The 26,741-nt window shown below is 39.9% G+C and overlaps 1 protein-coding gene across 30 annotated transcripts in view; it reads right to left on the minus strand.

The window, feature by feature from the left end:
* Positions 1-26,741, minus strand: part of NCOR1 (nuclear receptor corepressor 1) — a 186,471-nt gene that overhangs the window by 79,027 nt on the left and 80,703 nt on the right. For 19 of the 30 annotated variants that reach the window (XM_063629334.1, XM_055258849.2, XM_055258853.2 and 16 more), the window contains 5 exons: positions 26,625-26,726; positions 16,031-16,158; positions 10,975-11,192; positions 9,308-9,370; positions 7,773-7,912 (listed from right to left, as the gene is read on the minus strand). In XM_063629334.1, the coding sequence (XP_063485404.1) occupies positions 7,773-7,912; positions 9,308-9,370; positions 10,975-11,192; positions 16,031-16,158; positions 26,625-26,726 (651 nt within the window). The remainder of the gene's footprint in view (positions 1-7,772; positions 7,913-9,307; positions 9,371-10,974; positions 11,193-16,030; positions 16,159-26,624; positions 26,727-26,741) is intronic. The other 11 variants (XM_063629336.1, XM_063629330.1, XM_055258858.2 and 8 more) reach the window with 1 other exon arrangement.

Consider the following 26,741-nt stretch of genomic DNA (forward strand, 5'->3'; position numbering starts at 1 on the left):
TAATCCCAGCACTTTGGGAGACTGAGGTGGGAGGATCACTTGAACCCAGGAGTCTGAGATTAGCCTGGGCAACAAAGTCAGACACCTGCCCCTACAAAATATAAAAAAATTAGCTGTGTGTGCTGGTGCTCTCCTGTAGTCCCAGTTACGCAGTAGACTAAACCAGGGAGATCGCTTGAGCCCAAAAGGCTGAAGCTGCAGTGAGCCGTGATCATGCCACTGCACTCCAGGCTGGATGACAGTGAGACTCGCTCAAAAAAAACAAAAAGCAAAAAAACAAAAAATTTTTTTAATTCCTTTTTAAAAAAAATAGTATGCCCCCTTCTGCAAAGTACGTTTATGCAAAATTGCTCATTCTTCTACTGGGGTCGCATATACGTTAAGAGTACGTGTGTACACATTTAACTATGAGACATTAGTTATTTACATTATATTTATAACTTCATGTTATTAAATAGAAGGCTTAATATCTTCTGTGTTTGCAGACCCAGGGTTCTGGAAGTCCCAGCCCTGATGGTCCTCTGTCTTGTGCCCCTTACAGAGCCTACGTTTCACCTCACTTCAGCTATCAGCCTCTCCCAGTGAGACTCCTCAGGAGAGGAAAATATATTACTGCCCTGTTAAAAATCACCCATACGTCTACTCAACATTCTCACGTGGATGATATTTAGGATCCAACCTAAAATATTAATTAACTCAAGAGAAACAATCATTTTCTAATATCAGAGTCACAGAATTAGTTGCAATTCTCAAGGCTAATATTTCTATGTTCATAGCAGGAATGCAAGAGAATCCCAGAGACACAATGGCTACACTTTCTAAAAAGCTTTCAGAAGATTCTGTAAATTTTCAAGGATAATAACTACTTTTAATTTATTTGTTTTTGAATATGAGGTGTTGCTGTGTTGCCCAGACTGGTCTGGAACGTCTGGCCTCAAGCAATCCAGGCGTGACCTACCATGCCCAGCAGATAAGTTATTATATGGATTTTTCCAGAGCCCAGTGTATGTCCCTCTCTCGCCAATATTAACCCATTCTGTTTGGTCCTTTCACTAGTAACTAGGGAAGAGACAACTTTTTACCCTACTACAACATCCCTCTGTTCACATGCAATAATCCACTACGTCGCCAAGCATTTTCTTCAATATATGATAGTATTCACTAATTCTTAATGTAAAGTCAAATATATAGAAACACAGGCCAGGCACAGTGGCTCATGGCCAGACCCAGTGGCTCAGACCTGTAATCCCAGCACATTGGGAGGCCAAGGCGGGCAGAAAACTTGAGGCCAGGAGTTCGAGACCAGCCTGGCCAACATGGTGAAACCCCATCTCTACTAAAAATACAAAAATTAGTCGGGCATGGTGGTGCATGCCTGTAATCCCAGGTACTCGGGACGCTGAGGCAGGAGTATCGCTTGAGCCCAGGAGGCAGAGGTTGCAGTGAGCCAAGATCACGCCACTGCACTCCAGCCTGGGTGACACAGTGAAACTCCATCTCAAAAAATAAAATTAAATAAAAATAAAAATTAAAAAAAAAGATATTCTGCCAGGAAAAATGCCTTTGGGGTCCAACTGCAGCTCTTCCCAGAATCTCCAATCAACCAGCCTACCCCATTAGACACTGGACTCACCAACCCTCCTCAATCACGTGAGCCAATTCCTTAAATCTCAATCTTTCTTTCTATATATATGCATACACACATCCTGTTAATTATGTTTCTCAGGAGGACCATGACTAATATAACATACTTTTATTTATTTTTATTTTTATTTTTCAGACGGAGTCTTGTACTGTCGCCCAGGCTGGAGTGCAGTGGCGCCATCTCGGCTCACTGCAAGCTCCGCCTCCTGGGTTCACGCCATTCTCCTGCCTCAGCCTCCCGAGTAGCTGGGACTACAGGTGCCCGCCACCACGTCTGGCTAATTTTTTGTACTTTTAGTAGAGACGGGGTATGTTAGCCAGGATGGTCTCAATCTCCTAACCTCATGATCCACCTGCCTTGATGTCCCAAAGTGCTGAGATTGCAGGCGTAAGTCGCCGTGCCCAGCCAACATTTATATTTTAAATACATATCTGACTCATTTTTTACTTCACTTTGTCCCAAAACATTTTGGATGTTACCTCCTGAAGTCAAGTCTTTATCTTGTCAGTAGACTTTTTCATGTTTTGGTTGCTACAGCATATTTTTAACTCTCACATTCTTATTATTAACCTAAAGGCCCCTTTGTATACACTCTTTTAAATCAGTCAATGTTATATTTTGTATACTCTTAATAAATTCAAATCTTATTAGCTTTACTATCACACTTTAATAATTCTCAAATTTTGTGGTCTAAGGATGCAGCACTCTTAAAAAAGTATTAAAGGCCGCAGAGAACTTTTTTTTTTCTTTTTCTTTTGAGACGGAATCTCACTCTGTCGCCAGGCTGGAGTACAGTGGCGCGATCTCAGCTCACTGCAACCTCCGCCTCCCAGGTTCAAGCGATCCTCCTGCCTTGGACTCCTGAGTAGCTGGGATTAAAGGTGCACACCACCACACCCCGCTAATTTTTGTATTTTTAGTAGAGACAGGGTTTCACCATGTTGGCCAGGATGGTCTTGATCTCTTGACCTCATGATCTGCCCGCCTCAGCCCCCCAGCGTGCTGGGATTAAAGGCGTGAGCCACCGTGCCTGGCCAAAGAGCTTTTCTTTATGAGAGAAATACAGATAGACAGCCAGATAGACACTTACTATATCAGAAACTAAAACTAAGAAAACTTCAAAATTTTAAATTATTAAAAATATAAACTCATAAATTATTTATTTACTTATTTTGAGATGGAATCTCGCTCTGTCGCCTAGGCTGGAGTGCAGTGGTGCAATCTCGGCTCACTGCAAGCTCTGCCTCCCGGGTTCACGCCATTCTCCTGCCTCAGCCTCCCCAGTGGCTGGGACTACAGGCACCCACCACCACGCCCGGCTAATATTTTTTTCTGTATTTTTAGTAGAGACGGGGTTTCACCATGTTAGCCAGGATGGTCTCGATCTCCTGACCTTGTGTTCCGCCCCCTCAGCCTCCCAAAGTGCTGGGATTACAGGCATAAGCCACCGTGCCTGGCCAAGAATTTATTTTTTTAATGAAAAGTAACCATTTTCCAAAAACAAAATGACTTACTAAAACAGTGGCACAACCTTCCCTTTTTGGAAATCTCTTCCATGTCTGATCTAACAGAGACAGCACAATTCTCAAGGTGCTTCCACATATGATCTAATCTGTGGATTACATTAGGTCATCTAATGTTTTGGTTGAAGTATAAGAAAACAACGTAGCTTCACAGATATGTAGTTGGAAAAGGGAAGAATATTTTAACAGATTTTTCAGATACTTATGAATATTACTTTTTGATACTGTACCAAAACTCACCAAGTGTCACTTCTTATTTGTTAGTTACAATATGAAATCTGATACCATATCAAGGAACCCTTTATGCTCTGTTAAAATCTATAATCTGACCAGGCGCAATGGCTCATGCCTGTAATCCCAGTACTTTGGAAGGCCGAGGCAGGCAGATCACTTGAGGCCAGGAGCTGAAGACCAGCCTGACCAACATGGTGAAACCCCGTCTCTACTAAAAATACAAAAATTAGCCGGGCGTAGTGGCATGCGCCTGTAATCCCAGCTGCTAAGGAGGCTGAGGCAGGAGAATTGCTTGAACCTGGGAGGTGGAGGTTGCAGTAAGCCAAGATCATGCCACCGCACTCCAGCCTGGGCGACAGGGTGAGACTCCATCTCAAAAAACAGAAAAAAGAAAAAAGAAAAAAATCTATAATCTATCTTACATTTGGTATATTAAAAAACATTATCAATCTTTTATCAATGCATGATCCATTATGCATTAGTTCGTTTTCACGCTGCTGATAAAGACATACTTGAGACTGGGAAGTAAAAGAGGTTTAATGGACTTACAGTTCCACATGGCTGGGGAGGCCTCACAATCATGGCAAAAGGCAAGGAAGAGCAAGTAACATCTTACATGATGGCGGCAGGAAAAAAAAAAAAAAAAAGCTTGTGCAGGGGAACTCCTCTTTATAAAACCAGTAGATCTCGTAAGACTTATTCACTATCACAAAAATAGCATGAGAAAGACCTGCCCCATGATTCAATTATCTCCCACTGGGTCCCTCCTACAACACATGGGAACTGTGGGACCTACAATTCAAGATGAGATTTGGGTGGGGACACAGACAAACCATATCATTCTGCCACTGGCCCCTCCCACATCTCATGTCTTCACATTTCAAAACCAATCATGCCTTCCCAACAGTCCTCCAAAGTCTTCACTAATTTCAGCATTAACCCAAAAGTCCATAGCCCAAAGTCTCATCTGAGACAAGGCAAGTCCCTTCCCCTATGAGCCTGTGAAAGCAGAAGAAAGCTAGTTACTTCCTAGACACAATGGGGGCACAGGTATTGGGTAAATACAGCTGTTCCAAATGGGAGAAATTGGCCAAAACAAAGGGGCTATAGGACCTATCCAAGTCCAAAATCCAGCAGGGCAGTCAAACCTTAAAGCTCCAAAATGATCTCCTTTGACTCCATGTCTCATATCCAGGTCATGCTGATGCAAGAGGTGGGTTCCCACGGTCTTGGGCAGCTCCAACCCTGTGGCTTTGCAGGGTACAGCCTCCTTCCTGGCTGCTTTCACAGGCTGGCATTGAGTGTCTGCGGCTTTTCCAGGCGCACGGTGCAAACTGTAGGTGGATCTACCATTCTGGAGGACGGTGGCCCTCTTCTCACAGCTCCATTAGGCAGTGCACTAGTAGGGAGTCTGATCCCTCATTTCCCTTCTGCACTGCCCTAGCAGAGGTCCTCCATGAGAGCCCCACCCCTGCAGCAAACTTCTGCGTGGACATCCAGGCGTTTCCATACATCCTCTGAAATCTAGGCAGAGGTTCCCAAACCTCAATTCTTGACTTCTGTGTACCCACAGGCTCAACACCACATGGAAGCTGCAAAGGCTTGGGGCTTGCACCCTCTGAAGCCACGGCCCAAGCTGTACCTTGGCCCCTTTCAGCCACGGCTAGAGCTGCTGGGGTGCAGAGCACCAAGTCCCTGGGCTGCAAACAGCAAGGGGGTCCTGGGTCCAGGACAAGAAATGATTTTTTTTCCTCCTCAGCCTCCAGGCCTGTGATGGGAGGGGCTGCCATAAAGACCTCTGACATGCTGTGAAGAAACTTTCCCCATTGTCTTGGAAATTAACATTCAGCTTCTCATTACTTGTGCAAATTTCTGCAGCGGGCTTGAATTCCTCCTCAGAAAATGGGATTTTCTTTTCTATCACGTTGTTAGGCTGCAAATTTTCCACACTTTTATGCTCTGCTTCCCTCATAAAACCGAATGCCTTTAACAGCACCCAAGTCACCTCTAGAATGCTTTGCTGCTTAGAAATGTCTTCTGCCAGATACCCTAAATCATCTCTCTCAAGTTCAAAGTTCTGCAAATCTCTAGGGCAGGGGCAAAATGCTGCCAGTCTCTTTGCTAAAACATCAGAAGAGTCACCTTTGCTCCAATTCCCAACAAGTTTCTCATTTCCATCTGAGATCACCTCAACCTGGATCTTATTGTTCATATCACTATCAGCATTTTTGTCAAAGCCATTCAACAAGTCTCTAGGAAGCTCCAAACATTTCCACATTTTCCTGTCTTCTTCTGAGCCCTCCAAACTGTTCCAACCTCTGCCTGTTACCCAGTTCCAAAGTCGCTTCCATATTTTCAGGTATCTTTTCAGCAACGCCCTACTCTACCGGTACCAATTTATTGTATTAGTCCGTTTTCATGCTGCTTATAAAGACATACCCGAGACTGGGAAGAAAAAGAGGCTTAAAGGGCTTACAGTTCCACATGATTGGGGAGGCCTCACAATCATGGCAGAAAGCGAGGAGGAGCAAGTAACATCTCACATGGATGGGGCAGGCAAAAAAAGAGAGCTTGTGAGGGGAAATTCCTCTTTATAAAACCATCAGATATCGTGAGACTTATTCACTATCACGAGAATAGCATGAGAAAAAGACCCGCCCCATGATTCAATTATCTCCCACTGAGTCCCTCCCATGACACATGGTAATTGTGGGAGTTACAATTAAAGATGAGATTTGGGTGGCAACAAAGCCAAACCATATCACATTATAACATCATGAAATGGCCATTTGGAAAGTACTGAGTCAAAGCAAGTTTTTCAAATTTGGATACATTTCATCACACAGTAACAACTATCGCATTTGCTATTATTACCACTGATCTCATCAGAAAATCTGTAATGAGAAGGTGTGAAGCTCATGGTTAGAGAAACATATTTTCCAAAATTCTCATTTTTTGCTTGAAAACTCAAAATTTTAAAGTGGCAACAAACACTATCAGTTATTTTATTTGAAAGACAGCCTCATTCACTAATTTTCAAGAAACTGTCTCTCAAAATCCCAGTCTGAAAACATAGTTTGTCTGTCATTCTTTCAATCTAAAATGACATTCCATGAAAAGGGGGGGGCTGGTGCAACTTAGAACTCGAACAATTGCCAAAGTGCTTTTCCTTGAGAGAACCATCATATTTTGGTATAGAGCAGAAGAACTTTATGTTTACTTCCCATTACATGACACTAAGTATAAAAAGACATACTCAAGGGGTGAGATTTAATAAAACTAACTTTTACTGCATCATCAAGGACATTCTTAAGTCACATTTTAAGAAAAAACTGCAAATGCTCAGAGATGAAAAATACATTGAGTACTAGCACCGTTTGGTTCCCTGCCAAGACTTATGCTAAGGCATCAGCAATTTTATCTACCACAGCTTTGACAACATAAATGCAAATGTCATATACTGAAAAAAAGTAAATAACATTTGATTGATATTTTTATGAAAATAGTCTTGACCTCATGGAATCATCCAAAAGCTCTATGGTCTTTGACAACCACTACACTGGACTTTCTTGTTAAGGAATTTCTAATAATGTTATACCCCCTGGTTTTTAATATTTATACCATGTTATCTTCTCTCTGAAAAAATGTCTAATATACCAAATCAATTCACTCGGTATTATCAACAGACCTCCAACTAAAGTTTTCAATTCAACCTCCAAAAAGTTTATATTTTTCAAATCCAGCCTATAGTAATTCAAGAGTATTTAATTCCTTTTACAACAAATAGAAACTTCGGAGGAGGAAAGATAAGCTGGGGCAGGTCATGATGGGCCTTGTTTAGACTGTTAGGAATACAAATAGAAACTTTACTCCTTGAGCAATAAATAGAGAAACAGCTAGCCTATAATGAAAATTTAGCATACCTTTTACATATAAGTGCAGTAAATAAAAATATAAGATACAAAAAGGTTTCTCTTAAAACCAATCTCTGAAGTTCAGAAGAAAAAAAAAAAAAAAACCATCAAGGCCAGATGCAGTGGCTCACACCTGTAATCCCAGCACTTTGGGAGGCTGAGACAGGTAGATCACGTGAGGTCTGGAGTTCGAGACCAGCCTGGCCAACATGGTGAAACACTGTCTCTACTAAAACTACAAAAATTAGCCAGGCATGGTAGCGGGCACCCGTAGTCCCAGCTACTCAGGAGGCTGAGGCAGGAAATCGCTTGAACCCGGCAGAAGAGTTTTCAGTGAGCCAAGATTGCACAGCTGCACTCTAGCCTGGGTGACAGAGTGAGACTCCATCTCAAATAACAACAACACTCTAAGTAAAAAACAATAAGTAAAAGAGTCACCACCCCTGATATACTCACTTTCTGTTTATGCTGCTGTAAGAGGTTGTCAAGATTGTGTCGCCTTTTATAATTAAAATAGAAGTTTTTACATTGAGCTTCACTTTTCGTTCCCACCATTTTAGCAATTGCTGCCCAGTTACGACCATGTTCTACTAGACCTGCATTTTAAAAACAGACCAAATGTTAATTGAACAGTCACCTGATCAAGCAAACAAGAGAAATAATAAATTAACTTAATCATTGTATTCACAACCATTGACACTAGAAGTGTGCTTTCAATTACTTATCATATATACTTTGATACTTATAAAAATACTTGTTGAAACAAAACTCATTTACAGTTCTATATTTTTCCCCCTCAAATTTAAAACATGCTCATTAACAGAAGGGCTAAACCTTGTCCTTCCTATGTATCTCTCACAGGGCTAGGACAACATTAGACACATTAGTAATAGCTCAAATACTTGCAAACTAAATGATCAGGTACATCTAGATCTCTGGACACAATATATCAAGCCAATAAGGTAATCATATATAAATGATGAACACAATTTAAAGATATATATATATATGACTCCACTTATAATCCGTATTTGTCCTCAGTCAATTCACAATCAAACAATGCCATCAGAAAAATACTAGCCAATTAAAAAAATCCTATGGTAATACAATGCATTACAGAAACCTATGCAATTTAACACTTCTCTAATCTATATATATATATATGCACACACATAAACACACATATGTGCAAAGAATATGTATCTATGCATTTGTATACATATATGGGGGTGATACAAAAAAATCTGAAATGCGTCACTCAAATGTCAAGCTATTTACAATAATTTATCTTTACAACTGCAAGGTAAATATTTAACCACCAAAAAATTAGCTAATCTTTCTCAATATTACCAATTATTTATCCTATTAGAAATTTTAGTTCAATTTCAAATTATAGTACATTAACAAGCAACGACAGAAAAGCACAAGGTCCATAAAGTGCCAGAGTAAGAGGAAGGCCACAAAGCTACGAAAGTGGCAGAGACAGGACTCAAACCTTCGCTGGCTTAGTTACAAACTTCATGCTCTTTCCTCTGAATCACAGAGCAATCTGCTAGTGGTTTATAATTAAATGACTTACCAAATGCAAACTGACAAATTTACCATCCTATCCTATTAAATACAACTTTTAAGTAATAGAAATATAGACTTTATATCAACATTCATTCCAAAACAATTTTAATAGCATAGAGTCATAATTATTCTAAAAAAGTGAAAATGACCTACTTGTTCTTTAATTAAATGACATTCAAAATAAAACTGCAGAGAGAATCTTAAATCCCTCAAAACTGGGCATCTTAAACAAGGCACACTGGGGGTACTTTATTGGGTACCATACTACCAGAAAAGAACTCTTAAAGTCACTTCTGAGTCCTTTTGCCTTTTTGAAAGAAATATTTTTCCAATTAAAAAAATTAGTTCCCTCTCACTCATTACTAATAACCCTAAAAAACAAAACAAAAACCTGAGAAACCGGAACTACTACAATTTACCTTTTTTAGCAACTTCCATTTCTTCTTCTGTCCATCGAGAGGTCTCCACAGGCTCTGTAGAAACTAAAATAAAGAGAGAACCCAATCAGGCAGAGAAAAACAAAGTTAAATCCTTTATTCAAACCAATCATATAATTATATAATCTCTTTATCTGACATAAAAGACTATGTAAAAGCATTTGGTGAAAGAAACTGCAGAAATAAGATAGTAACCTCTCCTCCACCAAACTAGAAGAAACAAGTCAACACTTCAATATTATGATCTTTTTCAATGTTCTTAAAAGTTCTTTTCATGTCTACATTTTTAAACATTTTTAGCTTTTTTCTGGAGAAGTCCCACCTCACCCAGTAGCTTCCCACTTAGTGATCTCCACCTCTCCTCTCCTGCAGTGTCAAAGGAAGAAGCAACCTTCCTCCTTCCTGTCCAAGCACAATTCCCTCTCCTCTCCTCTGAGCCTCCATCTTGTCCTAACTCCTGGAGCCCCTTTAGTTCATCCCTGAGTGTCTGACATCCAGTGGGTAAAGATGGATCATGAACTGCGTATGTTCTCTTTTGCTTCAGGGAAAAAAAAAAAAAAAATCTGAGAACATCAGGCCTGATATGAGCTCCTGCCATATTCCCTTTCTCAATTTATAGTACCACCATTCACCCAGTCACTCAAGTTACTAATAGGCTCCTTAGACTGACAGACTAATTTCTGAATCCTGCCTCCTATTTACCACTCACATCCAATGACATGCATCAACTCTGAATCCATCCCCTCCTTGCTTGGGCCACTGCATACATGCTGGGCCCTCTGCCTCCAGCCTTTATTCTGTCTAAACTGACCTCCACAATTGCTATCAGTTATCTTTCTAAGACACAAATCTAATCACAGCATTCCTCTATTTAAAAACCTCCACAAGTTCCCCACTTCATAATCAAAGCAAAATACATTTCAAACAAGGCCCATCGTGACCTGCCCCAGCCTATCTTTCCTCCTCCTATCTAGTTAGTGCCCCTATCTCATTCTTGCCATTTCCTAAACTGCATTTTCTTTCATACTTCAGTAACAATGATACCTCTGAATCATTAACAGTGGTACTCTATCATTAATCTAGCCTTTTTATAAACTAATGAGACAATACTTAGTGAGAGAGAGAAAGATGCTTGGACTATTAGATACAGTATTCCCTTGCCTAAGAATTTTATTCCATGAAAAATAATTTAACACAAAGAAATACTATGTGAATAAAGGTTTTTTTATTACAGTGCTATATACATTGGTTTAAAAGCAGGGAAAAGGACAGACAACCCAATCATTCAGCAATAAGAGAATGGTTAAAGAAGTCATGCCTCAATATTACACGGCTGTTAAAAAATAAAAACAGTAATTATTAGAAATTAGAAAATATTTATGATATATACCAAGTTACGATATCAGAAGACACAGTAACGTGCACACTAGCGTAACAACTAAATAAAAAAGAGCTATATTGGGGTGGCAAGACTGTGGGTGATGTTCTTTTTCAAAAAACTTTGACCTTAAAGTTTAAAAAATTTAAAGACCACACTTCAGGATTATTTCTAGGTTGTCAATATTAAAAGTCCCTTCTACCCTATCCTAGCAGTGAAACAGAATCCCAAACAAAATTATGGCCTGTTTATGCCAATCGTTTCCACTCACTGGGTTCTGGTGGCGGTGGCAGAGGTGGTGGGGGCTCTTCAGTGGCCGCTGCGGCTGCAGCACTGGCAGCTGCAGCTTCGTTTGTCATGGACCTAGTGATCCGGCCCTTACGGCGGCCCTGACTGTTGGCAGTCTTTCGCCCCCGGGGTGTGGCTTGCTCTCTTTCCTCAGTTTCTTCTGCTATACCATCCATCTTGTCCTTTTCCTTGGTATTTTCTCTGGACACAAAAGCAAATGAAAACTTGTGTGATTCCAAAGAATACATACATCAAAGAAGGTTTTAGTTTTGAATATTATCTAAATAGAAATTGAATAAAACTACCTAATCTCTCAGTTACTCAAAAAAAAAAAAAAAATTTATCAACAATTCTGCCATACCATAGTTTTTAAGAGTTTTGACCAGCTAAAATTAAGATATTTTATAAGACCTATTTTACATGTTAATGGACTTAAAATTTAAACACATTTCAAACCAACTGATTTAGAAACCAGAACTACTCCATGAGAAAGTAACAAATGACAGCAGAAAAGCCCCAGACTTGCAATCCAGAGACAATAGCCTACACCAAAAGGCAGGAATTCTGGGGTTTTATTTGCCTTTGGTCTAGGTTGCCTCATGTATGAAATGAAGAAGCTAAAATAGATGATCTTCATGATAGATGCCTTTTCTATACTAATAATCCACAATAGTTTTATAGTAATAATCTACAATATTGTTTTATAAAACCAAACTCAATACTCTAAATCATGTCTGATACTAACTATGTACAAATTGGGCAGTAATGGTTAATGCCTAGGAAATGGCCTCTGGAGCCAGGCTGCCTGGGTTTGTACCACAGTTGTGATTTACTAGCCATGTGATGACCCTGGACAAGCTGCCTCGCTGCCATGGGCCTCAGTTTCCTCATCTGTACAATGAGAAAAAGAGTTTATTTCATGGGACTGTTGCCAGGACTGAAGGAGTTAAATAAAGCACCCGGAACAGTGCGTGGAACACAGTTAGCATCAAGTAACAGTTCGCTATTATTCAAGCTAAAACTCCCTCAGGATATAAAGTGCTTACCATCGTCTCAGGCATGTAGAAACATGGTGGTTCCTATTAATAGCGACAGTACTACATGTAATACTGGAATACCATTCTCTGTACTACTTACCTCCCATGGTTGTTGTATTTAAGGAAATGTACTCAATGTACATTTTTGCAAATGAATGGATAGATGGCAATACTCAAAGACTCAATTATTCTTGCTTAATGGAAGATGTTGATTTTTTTCAAAAATAATTCTCTCCCCTTCAGTCCTAAATTGAAGTTACTACATGGTCCTTTCCCTTTACTTACTTATTCCCTTATAAAGCTGGCTTCTATTCTGCAGCCTCCTGTTAAAAGATGTTTTCTCAAAAGTCACCAATGACTTGCAAACTGCAAAATCAAATGACCTCTTCTCAATTTTCCCCACAAGTCTTTCTGTCACAACTGACGCTGCAGTTAATTCTTCTTTTTATATCACTTGAAACTTAGCTTTTGAAATATCCTTGCTGCTACTCTGGCTTTCCTTCTGGGGATAGACCTTTCTCCTCTCATCCTTTCTTTTGGGTTTCTGTTTTTTGTTTTTCAGAAAGTGTCTCACTCCGTCACCCAGGCTGGAGAGCAGTGGCACGAACACAGCTCACTGCAGCCTCAATCTCGGGCTCAAGTGAGCCTCCCACCTCAGCTTCTCGAGTAGCTGGGACTACAGACACGTGCCACCATACCTGATTAATTTTTGCATTTTTTGCAGAGACAGGGTGTCACCATATTGCCCAGGGTGGTCATGAATTCCTGTGCTAAAGCAATTCTCCCACCTTGGCTGGGATTACAGGAGTGAGCAACTGTGCTAGGCTCCTCTCATCCTTTCATACAAGGATTTCCCAAGGCTCTCCCCTACAGCCTTAGAGCTATGTGAGGTTACCGATTCTCGTTAAGTTCTACTGGGAAGACTCCAATCTCTATCTTTGGACTCACACCCCAACTCCAAAGACTCAGGCTTGTCTTCCCAACTACCTGCTGGAAGGGCCACCTGGATTTCCCATCAACAGAAACTGAACATATCCAAAATCATATTCATCCATATTCATCCTCACCTCTGCTCCTTGCTCCACGTCATCCTCTAATCATTTGTTGTTAACTCTCCTACCATGTTCATCATCATTCAGGTTTACAGATTTGATATCATCCTTTGCTCTCTCCCTTTTCCCATACTTCCTACATGTGATCTAATGCCAAGTTTTGGTTATTTCATCTCAGAAATGCCTCTCTCACTAATTCTACCATCTCTATTTCTACCACCACTACACTTACTCAACACCTTAGTACCCCAATCCTGGCCTTTCATACTGGCCTCCCTGATTCATATCTCTAGTCTATTCATTCTACCTTGCCAATGAATCAACATTCTAGCAGGATAGCTTTGGCAATAAACCACTCCATCCATTCTAATCCCTTTCTAACTATTCCCAGACAGACACACAGCACAGCCTCCTGAATGAAGTCTACCATTTTTGGCTTTCATTAAACCTCTACATAATTTAACTCCAATCCACCTTCCACTTCTCTTCTTGATGCACACTATGTTAAGTCTAATGAAATCATTATCTTCCACTAGCTATTCATGTGATTCCCTCTACCCTACCCACATTAACCACTAGCATCTGCTAATGTCCTCCAAATTATCCACAGAGAAGTAGCCACGACCTCTTCTTAATCTGCCAAAGCACTTAACTGGTTGTCTGCTGACTTCTTACTTGCCAGGCTTCTATTTCTTAAAGTAATACTTGTACTTTACCTAGTTTTCCCCTACTAAATCATAAACTACCTGGGAATAGTATACATCTTATGTATTTTCACATTCTCCCTAAGACCTAGCTCACATAGATAATAAATGAAAGCTTGTTAAATAGTTTAGAAATTTTAACAAAAAAAATAAAATCAAGTTATGACAGAGTTCCACGTGAGAAGAACCACTGGCTACATGGCCCAAAAAATGTTTAACCTAAACTAAAAGAAAAAAATATATTCCCTTAGAGGTATCTTCCTAAGGTATAAAATTACAATGAGAGGAATATCTGTCTCTTTTAAAACCATGGCAAGTGACTAGCTACTTTAGCTTCCACAAAACTAGGTAAATCTTAAATAGTTCCACAAGGACTATAGAAATGACATAATAAATATTAAAAAGGAACAAACTACTGATACATTCAACAACCTAAGTGAATCTCAAAGGCATTCATGCTAATAAAAGAAGCCATACATACTGTATGATTTCATTTTTATGTAATTCTAGAGAAAGCAAAAAAAATACATGACTGCTAGAGGCTGGAAATGAGGAAAGAGAAACTGACTGCAAAGGAGTATACGGGAACTGTTTGGGGTGATGGAAACATTCTACATCACAATTGTGATAATAGTTACACAAGTGCATATGCTTGTCAAAACACATCAATGTACACATTGCAAACTGGTGAATTTTGTTCCATGTAATTTACAAAGCTAGTTCTTGGAGTAAAAAACAACCAAACCAACTGTCATGCCCCCACTCCTACCACACCCCTGTATGTCCACAAAAACATCAACAATAACTCCCTGAGTGGCAGAATCATAGGTTAATTTTCATTATATTTTTCTTTCTTTTCCTGTTTTTCTACAATGTCATTTTATAACCAAGAAAACAGCAATAACAACAACAAACAAACCCAAAACTCCATTTTATATGACAAAGTCAATAAAGCTGGAATCTAAAATATAAAAATGAACTCTTCCTCTCTTAGCATTTTTATACTATCTAAATATATACCACCTGAGGCTCAAAAACAGAACCTGAGGAATCTTCCAAATCAAAAATTAAATTACATTCAATATATCCTGGAAGAAAGTATATATTACTATAACCCATCCCTTCTGAAAAGTAATAATAGCTCATGACTTGCAAATAAGTTCATTAAGTCAAAAGCTACATTTACTGTAATATTGTATTCCTTAATAACATCAACTTAATCATGTAACTATTAGATGTTTCTAAAATTTCGGCCAGGCGTGGTGGCTCACGCCTGTAATCCCAACACTTTGGGAGGCTGAGGCAGGTGGACCACCTGAGGTCAGCAGTTCAAGATCAGCCTGGGCAACATGGTGAAACCCCATCTCTACTAAAAACACAAAATTAGCCGGGCGTGGTGACGCACACCTGTAATCCCACCTACTTGGGAGGCCGAGCCACAAGAATCACTTGAACTTGGGAGGCGGAGGTTGCAGTGAGCCGAGATTGTGCCATTGCACTCCAGCCTGGGCAACAGAGTGAGACTCTGTCTCGAAAATAAATAAAATAAAATTTCAGCAGATTAAATTTCATTATTTAAAAATTACTAGGCTGGGTGCGGTGGCTCACATCTGTAATCCCAGCACTTTGGGAGGCCAAGGCAGATGGATCACGAGGTCAGGAGATGGAGACCATCCTTGCTAATGGTGAAACCCCGTATCTACCAAAAATAGAAAAAACTAGCTGGGCATGGTGGTGGGCACCTGTAGGCCCAGCTACTCAGGAGGCTGAGGCAGGAGAATGGCGTGAACCCGGGAGGCGGAGTTTGCAGCGAGCCGAGATCATGTCCCTGCACTCCAGCCTGGGCAACAGTGCGAGACACCATCACAAAAAAAAAAAAACAACAACAACTATACTTCTGCAGCAACATGGATCGAACTAACGGCTATCATCTTAAGTGAAGTAACTCAGAAACAGAAGGTCAACTATCACATGTTCTCACGTGTAAGTGGGAGCTAAATAATGTGGACACATGGATATAGAGAGTGGAATAATAGACACTAGAGATTCAAACAGGTGAGAGGGTGTGAGGGGGTGGGTGAGGTATAATGGGTATAATGTACACTATTTAGGCCATGGTACACTAAAAGCAGACTTCACTACTATGCAATATATCCATGTGACAACTGTACTCCCTAAATCTACAAAAATAAAAATAAAATAAAAATAAACATTTAACTTATTATATAACTAATTATTTAACTCACTTGGAGTCTTCTTTTTCATCTTTTTCTTCTTCATCTTTCTTTTCTTCTTCTTTTTTTTCTGTTTTTTCTGCTTTATCCTCTTCTTTTTCTTCTACTTTTTCTTCTTGTGAGGGTCGAGCAATTTGCTGCTAGAATGAATGATCATTTGTAAAATTCAAAGGCAACAGAAATAGCTCCTTATAGTGTGATAAATTATGTCTATCTAAAAAAATTTTAAATGATTGTTAGTCATTTACAATGTAACTGGTGATCGTGTGTAAAAAACCAGTCTAGAGGTTTTTAATGCATTCTATATGTACTGCTTGAAGGGTCTTACACACAGACACAAATGCTCATAGCATTTGGACCCATGAGAAAGTGAAAATGTTATGATTCTACTCGGAAATCTGGGGTTGGTTCCCTTTTTTGGCAACCTCCACATTTAATCTGTCACTCAAGCATTCTAATTCTACCTTAAAATTTGATAACCCATACATAATTTATCATGTTGTAAATACTTAATATGTTTCCAATTTTTTCATCACTATCTATAATGCTATTAGAAACATCTTTATGCAATTATAATTTTGAGTGAAAGTCTACTTAATGGAATATGTAAACAGCTATGGTCATTACTAAGACTGAAGTAATTTGGAAAAATACTAAAGATATAATAAGGTGAAAAGAAGTAAAATGCTTAAGTATTTCTAAGCTTAGCAGTCACATCAGGAATCCTTTTATCTCTGATGTCTCATTTGCAAAACCTGTGACTCTAAAAGAAAAAAGTGAAACTAAGTATGCACTGAATGCTACTATAGTAGTCCCCACCATATCAGGAGTTTCTCTTTCTGTGGTTTCAGTTACCTGGAGTCAACTGCAGTATGAAAATGGGTAAGTGTAGTACAGTACAGTATGATATTTGAAAAAAGACCACACTCATGTAACTTTTATTACAGTATATTGTTATAATAGCTCTATTTTATTATTTGTTACTGTTAATTCCTTACTGTGCCTAATATACAAATCAAAGTTTATCATAGGTGTGTGTGTGTGTGTGTGTGTGTGTGTGTGTGTATATATGTGTATGTATATGTATGTGTGGAGATATATATATATCATAGTATATAAGGGTTCGGTACTATCTGTGGTTTCAAGCATCCACTGGGAGTGCTGGAACATATCCCCTGTGAATAAGGGGGAACTGCTGTATTTTGTTTTTAAGAGACAACATCTCACTCTGTCACCCAGGCTACAGTACAGTGGCATGATCATAGCTTACTGCAGCCTCAAACTCCCAGGCTCATGCAATCCTCCCACCTCAGTCTCTCAGGTAGCTGGGGCTACAGGTCTCGAACTCCTGACCTCAAGTGATTCTCCCACTTCAGTCTCCCCTGAGTGCTGGGATTACATGCACAAGCCATTGTGACTGGCCTGCATTTTTATTTAATTCAGAAATCAAAACTGTATAACCAAATTAAAACAGAACTCCAACACATCTTTCCAGCACAGCAGGCTGGCCCTTGCAACACCTCCCTCCAAACACCATCCTGCCACATCATCTTCACTGTTCTGGACTCACCTAAACATGCCCAGCACTTGCATAGCTTTCTACCCTTCCCTTGCCTGATAAAGTCCCACATAATCTCTACAATTCAGGTCAAAATGCTACATCTCCTGTGAAGCCTCTCTTGATTTCCACAGAGGAACTCTGGGCCCATGTCCTTCCCTCTCCACCACAGCCCACACCTGCTTGTAGCACTGTCACTAGGTGGCTTAGTGCCTGCTTATCAGCATCCATCTGGCTCTCTGTGTTATCATCTCATCAAGAACGAGAATCCAATCTTACTTCTCTAAGCATCCCCAGCTCCCAGGAGAGTGTCTGGACCATGATGATAGGTGTATGCATATGCTGGATAAAACAAAAATCAAATTCCTTTATTCCAGTTATCTGAAAAGTTTTTAGCCTCCAATCTCGACTGTTCATTCTGATCCAGACTAATGTCAATCTTGCCTCATAGTAACTCTACCTGTCCTCTTACCTGTTTTCACCAGACAACATGGAAGTAACTCACTAATTTTAAGAAAAATTTCCCTTCTTAATAGCGCTCCAAAGTCTTTTACCTATTCATCAAAACCAACACTTAGCTTTTTCCTTAAGATAACGAAGGCCTTATTCACCTCCCCAAAAGAAGTCCCACCCACATTATGCCTCCTTCTAATCCAAGGGGGAAGGAAAGAAGAAAATGAATCCTTCTTGGTCCACTTCCAGAACATTGCTGAATTGTGATATTTTAAAAATAATTCCTTTTTCACGTTTCATAAAATCTCCCTATGTCAACATTCTCTTTTGGTGTTATGGAATGACTTCTTAAATATTACCTAGAAAATATAAGTGATAGCATCACATGGCCCATTATGCCTTGACATTATTTTTCAGATTTCAAAATGCATGTCAATGGCTTTTCTAACACTCGCCACTCAATCAACATAACATCTCACAGTTAAAATACTTTTAGGTCATGGCTATTAAACTCCCCACATGGAAAATCACAACTGCCTCCTCATTAGTAGTGGGCCCTGCTTTGCCTCCTAGATCCTAAAATCAGAAAGTCTTCTCTCCAACTACAACCACCCATTGCGCACCTTCATTGTGGCTGATCCTGCTTTGTCCTCATCGTGACCTTCGAACCCTTATTCTATCAAATTTTCACAGTCCAGTGAGAACTGTACCTACTATTCTACTTGCTAAAGCATTTCAATATCATGAGTCCTTCACTTGCTCTATCTGACCTTCCTAACTTCTCACCCTGGCTAACTGCCAGTTTCTCTTTCTTCTGGGTATTTATTGCTAGAGAAAACTGATAAACTAGGGAGATTTTAAAATTTAAACTTTCAAACCATGAGTAGGTCTGCTTTATAATTGGACAAGTTTTATTCAGCTCTGACTCCCTGGGACACTACAGTGGTCACAAGACCTGTTTAAATGCTAATAACCTAACCCTGCAACCAATGTAGCATCCATGTGTCACTCTGAACCAGTAAGATGGCACAGTAAGGACAAATCATGCCTTTTGCCTAGCAAGGGAGCTGTGTAACCCAGAAAATGGTTTATGGCTTAAAGATACGACGGGGACATGTCAACTCAGCAGAAGGTAAGGAAAGAGATTCAGTATCCCCTTAGACTTGGGTAACACATGCTAATCTTATTTCCCCAATACTTTTCTGCTTCTAATGCCAATCAGAGCTTCAAAGTAATCCCACACATTCCCTGCTGTCTAAAATCCAGCCAACAGATAACCTCACTCCCCTTTCTTTGGTGGTAGGGAATAAGAAACAACTGCAGCACCTGCTTAAACCCATCAGTGTAAAGAAGGAAACAGCTCCTGGCTCTGCATAAAGTGTGGAAATGATCCAAAGAAATGGACAGAGTTGCTGCATTAGAGTCTAGAGGTGTTTGGTACCTGTCCAGCAGAACCTCTCACCACTCTGTATACTGACCAGGCAGTGGTGAGCAGAGAGGAAGTGCAATCAGCAGCAACTAGAGGACCTCACCTTTGTGCAATATGCATAAAGACCTATCATAACAACTGCCACTGACATTCAAAAGAGTAAGGAATTACCTCCAATTTAAACAAGAGATGCTTGGAACTACTTTTGTTTCAGGCAAATCTGTAAAGAGAAGTGCCAATCAATCCACATGGTCTAGGATGAAGGTTCCAAGTTACATCCCTCAACTCCGCAGCGTGGCTGGAGCAAAAGAGGTCCACCCCTTCAAAAGAAACCCTTCTAAAAGTTCCCTACACAGACACAAATATTCTCAAATAAACCTCAATCCAGGTTTTTCCTTTTCCCCCTTTCTATAAACTCAATACTTGAGAGCCAATAAAACAAGTTTAATTCTGTCAGGGAGTTAATATAACATGAAACATTTCTGTCAAATAACAAGCTATTCAGTATGAATGAATATTCTAGAACACATATAAAACAAAATGAAAATTCAAAGAAAAAAGTAAAAGTTAAGTGTATTTCTTTTTTTTTTTTTAATTTTTATTTTTATTGTGAGACAGGGTCTTACTATGTCACCCAGACTGGAGTGCAGTGGCGCAATCTTGGCTCACTGCAAACTATGCCTCCCAGGCTCAAGCGATCCTCCCACCTCAGCCTCCTGAGTAGCTTGGACTACCAGCACACATCACCACACCTGGCTAATTTTTTTTTGTATTTTTTGTAGAGATAAGGTTTCACCATGTTGCCCAGGCTGGTTTCAAATTCCTAGGCTCAAGCGATTTGCCCACCTCAGCCTCCCAAAGTGCTGGGACTATAGGCATAAGCCACTGCACCTAGCTTTTTTTTTTTTTTAAGACTGGATCTCGTTCTGTTGCCCAGGCTGGAGTGCAGTGGCATGGTCACAGATCACTACAGCCTCGACTCCCAGGCTCAAGCGATGCTCCCACCTCAGCCTCCTGAATAGCTGGGATTACACTACAATGCATGCCACTGTGCCAAGCTAATTTTTAAATTTTTTTGTAGAAAATCAAATTTTTCAGTTTTTTAACTTTTTGTATAAATTTTTAAAGTTTTTGTCCAGGCTGGTCTCAAACCTCCCAGGCTCAAGCAATCCTCCTCCCTCAGCCTCCCAAAGTGCTGGGATTACTGGTGTAAGCCACCATGCTTGACCTGGTAAGTGTATTTCAACATAATTTAAGAACAGGATTCAGTTTCATATGGGTCCCCTTTGGCAAGATCAAATAATAGTTTATGCTGAGATTCATTATTACTATATATAAATGAATATCTAACTATATATATGTGCTAATTATATTTGTTTAAATGTTCACCTTTTTAGAAAACAGAGAAACAGACAAGTTCCCACTCAGCAGAAAATAAGTTGCCAAAAAACTAAATTACTAAATTTAATAACAAGCAGCAACTGTAAATAAAAATTTACAAGAGGAAGAAAATGAAATACCGTTTCACCACTGGACGATATTTTCTTTAAAAATATACTTCAGGAAATAAACAGAAAATATCTTAAGCCTATCTTATCAAAATTTATTAACAATTAGTGCTCCTAAGCCGACTGAATTTCAGACTAACTTCCTGAAGAGTGAAAGCTGTCAATCACCAAAAAACACACTATGGCGATGGCAATAAAGATAACAGTGGCTACCATTTATTGGGCACTCTCTGTGCCTGACTCTGCACTCCAGGGACTTTACACACATACCCAGTTCTTATTAACCATGCAACCTAAGTATTACTGTCCCCACTCTCATGAATGTGGAAACCAAGGCTCACCAAGTGAAAGGACCCACCTAGAGTCACATAGGTACAACGGGGCAGAGCACTCTGGGGCTAGAGCTCTTGCTGATATAATAAATTTTTTAACTTGTCTAAAACATTCTTTCTATCTAGTGACTAGCTAACAGTTTAATCAGAAATTCCTCCAATTTCAAAATTGCTATATTTACCTAAGTATACGCTTCTGAATACCTTTAGGGAATAAAAACACGCTGGCATAAAGGGGAAAATGGTGTTAGCATAAAAGAAGGGCATGAATTCCTGTGAAAAGTAATCAAGCATTTGGAAATGAAGAATATGGTTTCTAACATGACTTGCTTTACTGCAGGTAACTAGCAAGTACCACAGTAATTCTACCCGCACAGTGACAGACTTACTTACCAGACGGCAGTTTATGTTGGAAAAATGCAGCATTAACTAGGGGAAGAAATTCTTACTGCTAGCAAGAACAATGTACACAGAATCAAACTATTATGTATGGCATAATCCTAGATCCTAAATAATAACATTCAACAGTGGTTTTTGATTTCCAATCTCCAATATGTATTCACTACTTCAACAAAAACATATAGAGAACCACACTCACTCTCCATGGAATGATAATAAGCTGAACTACAAAAATGGGTTGCGGTAATCTCTATTAGAATTTGGAGAGAGGAGTTAAAATTCCTGCCAATAATAACCTCTGAACACAATTTTAACAAAAATATAAACATCTGTCTCATTTTCCTATGAGTCTAAGATTAAAACTCATTTTCAGAGTAAACACTACTAAGCTTCCCTATAGCAACAGGTTTAAAAAAATCAAACTTTGCAAACTTAGAATCTATCAATAGCAAACTACACTTTTTTTTTTTTTTTTCTGAGATGGAGTCTTGCTCTGGGATTCTAGGCATGAGCCACTGCGTCCAGTCTGGCTTTTCTTGCTTTCCTTCCTTCCTTTCCCTCCTTCCTTCCCTCCCTCCCTTCCTTCTTCTTCTTCTTTTTTCCCTCCCTCCCTTCCTTTTCTTTCTCTCTCTTCTTTCTTTTTTCTTTTTTTTCCAGACGGGGTCTTGCTCTGTCACCCAGGTGGGAGTGCGGTGGCATGATCTAGGCTCGCTGCAATCTCTGATTTCCAGGTTCAAGCGACTTTTCTACCTCAGCCTCCAGAATAGCTGAGATGATAGGTGTGCACCACCACTCCAGGCTAATTTTTGCATTTTCAATAGAGACAGAGTTTCAGCATGTTGCCCAGGCTGGTCTCGAATGCCTGACCTCAAGTGATCCACCCGCCCTGGACTCCCAAAGTGTTGGGATTACAAGCGTGAGCCATCACGCCCAGCCACAAACTATACATTTATCTGCTGAATAAAAATTACTTCCTATAAAAAGGAGGCTAGGAGTAGAGGATAGGGAGAGTAATCAAACTCATATTGACAGGATCAAGCATAAACTTCAGCAGAACTCTAAAGAATCTTTAAGTAAACATGCCATAATGGCTGTGAGATTACCTGAGCTAAAACCCTCCTGACTAGAGCTTGGTTACATAGCAGAGAAGCAAAGTGATTTTCAAATTAGTTGGATCTCTGTATCCACCAGGGTAAAATCAAGAGAGTTGATACATAGATTTTGAAAATCTTAACCTTGTAACTCAATTCTGTTTTTAAAAATAAGTATTTCTAAACTTTTTTTCTATACAGCAAATTCTCTATCTTTAATCCAGATCTTTTTCCTACACTCCAGACTTGTATGTCTAACTATCCACTTTACTTGGACATCTCATTTGGATCTCTGCTTAGACACCTAATAGGTATTTCAAATTCAGCCATGTCCTGATTTTCCCCTCAAAACCTGCTTCTCCTTCAGTCATGCCTATCACAGCAAATGGCAACTCCACAGGTCAGAACGTGTTTTCCTTGATTATTGTCCTTTCCTCATCCCCACAATCAATCCATCACCAAAATCTCGTGGTTTTACCTTCAAAAGTACATCCAGAAACTAATTCGTTCTCCCCGCCTCCTCACTGTAGCCTAGTCCAAGCCAATGGGATTACTAAAACAACCTCCTAACTGGTTTCTCTGCTTCTTCGCTTGTCTCCTTACAAACTATTCTCAACAGAGCAACCAGAGTAATCATGTCACAACTGAAATCTGGCATCACTCTTTTGCTCAAAACCCCAGTGTCTTCTTCTATCACCTGGTATAAGCTCAAAAGGCATTCAGTTTTACACAGAGAGCCCTTAAACTAACACTACCTAATTTCTGAAAAGCTGCCCCTCTATTTTGACACAAATAAATGGAATAAGTATAGAAACAATTAAGACACTATGATAAATTTGGTGGCGTGAGATGATGGTCTAAATTCATTTAACTCACACCTCTCCCAAATTCCCAGTGAAACAACCAGAGAAATGTAAAATTGGCGGAAAAATCTTCAAAGTAATAACTTAAAAGCTAATGAGGGCAGGGCTAGCCTACCAGAAGTGCTGACCAACCCAAAACTGAGCCTACCTGGGGGTAAGCAACCTACGGCTCAGGTCAAGGTGAGGGTGCATGTGGCAAGTCTCAGATCTGCAAATACATTCTGAGACAGGTACTTTGAAACATGCAACAAGAATGTACAGAAGAGAACACCGACATGGCTGGATCTTAACAAGGATCAGTGTGCCACAGAGAGGAGTGAAACTGTCCCAGACAATTTTAGGACAGAAACGACTGTTTCTGAATAACAAACATCCCTGCCCCACAGAACTTCCTGCTAGAGCTCTCTCCTCTATCATCATGGGCAACTGGCTGCTAATCTGGCAAAGGTTAAGGTACACTGTGTAAGTATCACCTTATCTCTTACATTAACGTAGGACTGAATATTTTAAACAGTAACATATCTAATTTCTAAAGATAAAGTTATAAATACTATTTGGCAATTAGGAATAAAACTGTTAAAAATTTGCAGCTGAGGCCAGGCGCCGTGGCTCATGTCTGTAATCCCAGCACTTTGGGACACCGAGGCGGGCAGATCATGAGGTCAGGAGATTGAGACCATCCTGACTAACACGGTGAAACCCCGTCTCTACTAAATACACAAAAAATTAGCCGATGTGGTGGCGGGTGCCGGTAGTCCAAGCTACTCAGGAGGCTGGGGCAGGAGAATGGCATGAACCTGGGAGGCGGAGCTTGCAGTGAGCCAAGATCGCACCACTGCACTCCAGCCTGGGCAACACAGTGAGACTCCATCTCAAAAAAAAAAAAAAATTGTAGCTGAAACTTGTTTAAAACATAGATGGTCCCTATGATCTCTAGCTAAAAGGGTATTACAAGACCTTGATTCCACATTCTTTAGGTGAAACAGGAAGAAAAGCCCTGGCAATATTCTCTCTGGTGGAATAGTGCTTCCTATCTCACTGTCAACACTCAATTTATTCCTTTTCTGTCAGTACATCTTTATGAAGCTTGGCAAGCATCCATCCTTTGTCTTACGGTACTGCACCCTCCCTTCTCTGATCCTCATTAGCTCTACCGACCCATTTCACTATTCCACTTTATAAACAAATTTTAAAAACAAGGTTGCACTTGTACTAATGCCACTTCCTCACCTTCTGTATCTTCTTCAACTCTGTGTAACCGTGTTTCTGCCCCCTCACTAATTCACTGAAAATCCCTAAGGCACCTTGGCTTACTCAACCTCTAACAGCATTTTACACAGTTGACTCATGAAATATTCACTATACTTTTTTAAACAAGAAATACTGTTTCCAAAGAGCATGTAATCACATCATGTGGGGTGGTGGTGTTCTGTGGGAAATAATGACCCAGAAAACATAAAAAAGGTTATAGCTGTGAATACTGAGAGAACTGGGTCAATAACCTGTATCTGGTAACCAGGGGCTATCAAACGAAGAAAGGGAGTAAGACCCCACCCCAACAAAAGGGTGGCTGAGTGGCAAAACCAGAAGAGATTTAATAATGCTAATGAATCGTTGCAGTGTTGGAGCTCATGCACGCAAGTCCTTATTGTAATATCTATCTGGGTGTAGACAGAAAAAGCCTCCATATTAACTGTGGTGGTGGCAGTAGCACAGTAGCCTCTCTGGTAAGCACCTGTGAGCTATGGCAGCTGCTGATCAGTTATTTTGGGGAAAATCATTTTGAAATTACTGAATTGCAACTGTGAAAACTAACCTTTTTCAGTTTTATACTTGTGGAAAACTACCTTTAGTAAAAGTGTCTTTTTTATTTTTTGGAGACAGAGGTCTTGTTCTGTCACTCGGGCTGGAGTAAAATGGCACAATCATGGCTCACTGCAGCCTCGACTTTCCAGGCTCAAGCCATCCTCCCACCTCAGCTTCCCAAGTATCTAGGACTACAGGCATGCACCATCATGCCCAGCTAATTTTTTCTATTATTTTGTAAAGACAGGATGGGTCTCGCTATGTTGCCTAGGCTGGTCTTGAACTCCTGGGCTCAGGCAATCCTCTGGCCCCAGCATCCCAAAGTACGGGGATTACAGGCATGAGCCACCACACCCAGACAGAAAAAGTGCTTTTTAGAAATTAAACTATCTCGGCTGGGCGCGGTGGCTCATGCCTGTAATCCCAGCACCTTGGGGGGCCAAGGCAGGCGGATCACGGAAGTCAGGAGATCGAGACCATCCTGGCCAACATGGTGAAACCCCATCTCTACTAAAAATACAAAAATTAGCCGAGCGTGGTGGCAGGCGCCTGTAGTCCCAGCTACTCAGGAGGCTGAGGCAGGATAATCGCTTGAACCAAGGAGGCGGAGGTTGCAGTGAGCCAAGATAGCACCACTGCACTCCAGCCTGGGCGACAGAGTGAGACTCTGTTTCAAAAAAAAAGAAAGAAAGAAAGAAATTAAACTATCTGAACTCCACAAATAAGTTAATATGAAACAAAACCAGGTTCCAGGTTTTTGTAAAGAATCTCCAATCAAGGTACCATGTTGTATTTCTCTCCCTTACCCTACCTGACCCCTCCTCAGATAAACAGACTGGCTAAAGATAGTGTATTAAAAGTATTAATGGCTTCATATTTAATTACATTATTATTGCTGACACTGAAATGCATGACTCAGATGACAAAACGGTATAAAACTTTTCTAGTTAATTTTATCACACTAGAAACTTAAAATATATTTGAAATACAAGATATAATACATTAAATATATATATATAACTTCAAAATAATTGTAACATCCTCATTAATTTAACAGAAACATCAATGTTTAAACTACACACTAAGGGCAGGACTTCTGTTTTAACACTTTTTGCTTGCCTATTTCCCCCAATCCTGAAATATCTTCCATACAATAAGAAAACACACCTGGTTTCTGCCTCTGCGTTTCCCATAATTCCTTCTGACTAGGGCTTTATAATTCTCATTTTTCTTGGTTAAATAGTAATATAAAACACAATCAGGAACACTCTGTAAGAAATAAAA

Source organism: Symphalangus syndactylus, chromosome 20 (assembly GCF_028878055.3).
Source record: "Symphalangus syndactylus isolate Jambi chromosome 20, NHGRI_mSymSyn1-v2.1_pri, whole genome shotgun sequence".
NCBI classification, from domain to species: domain Eukaryota; kingdom Metazoa; phylum Chordata; class Mammalia; order Primates; family Hylobatidae; genus Symphalangus; species Symphalangus syndactylus.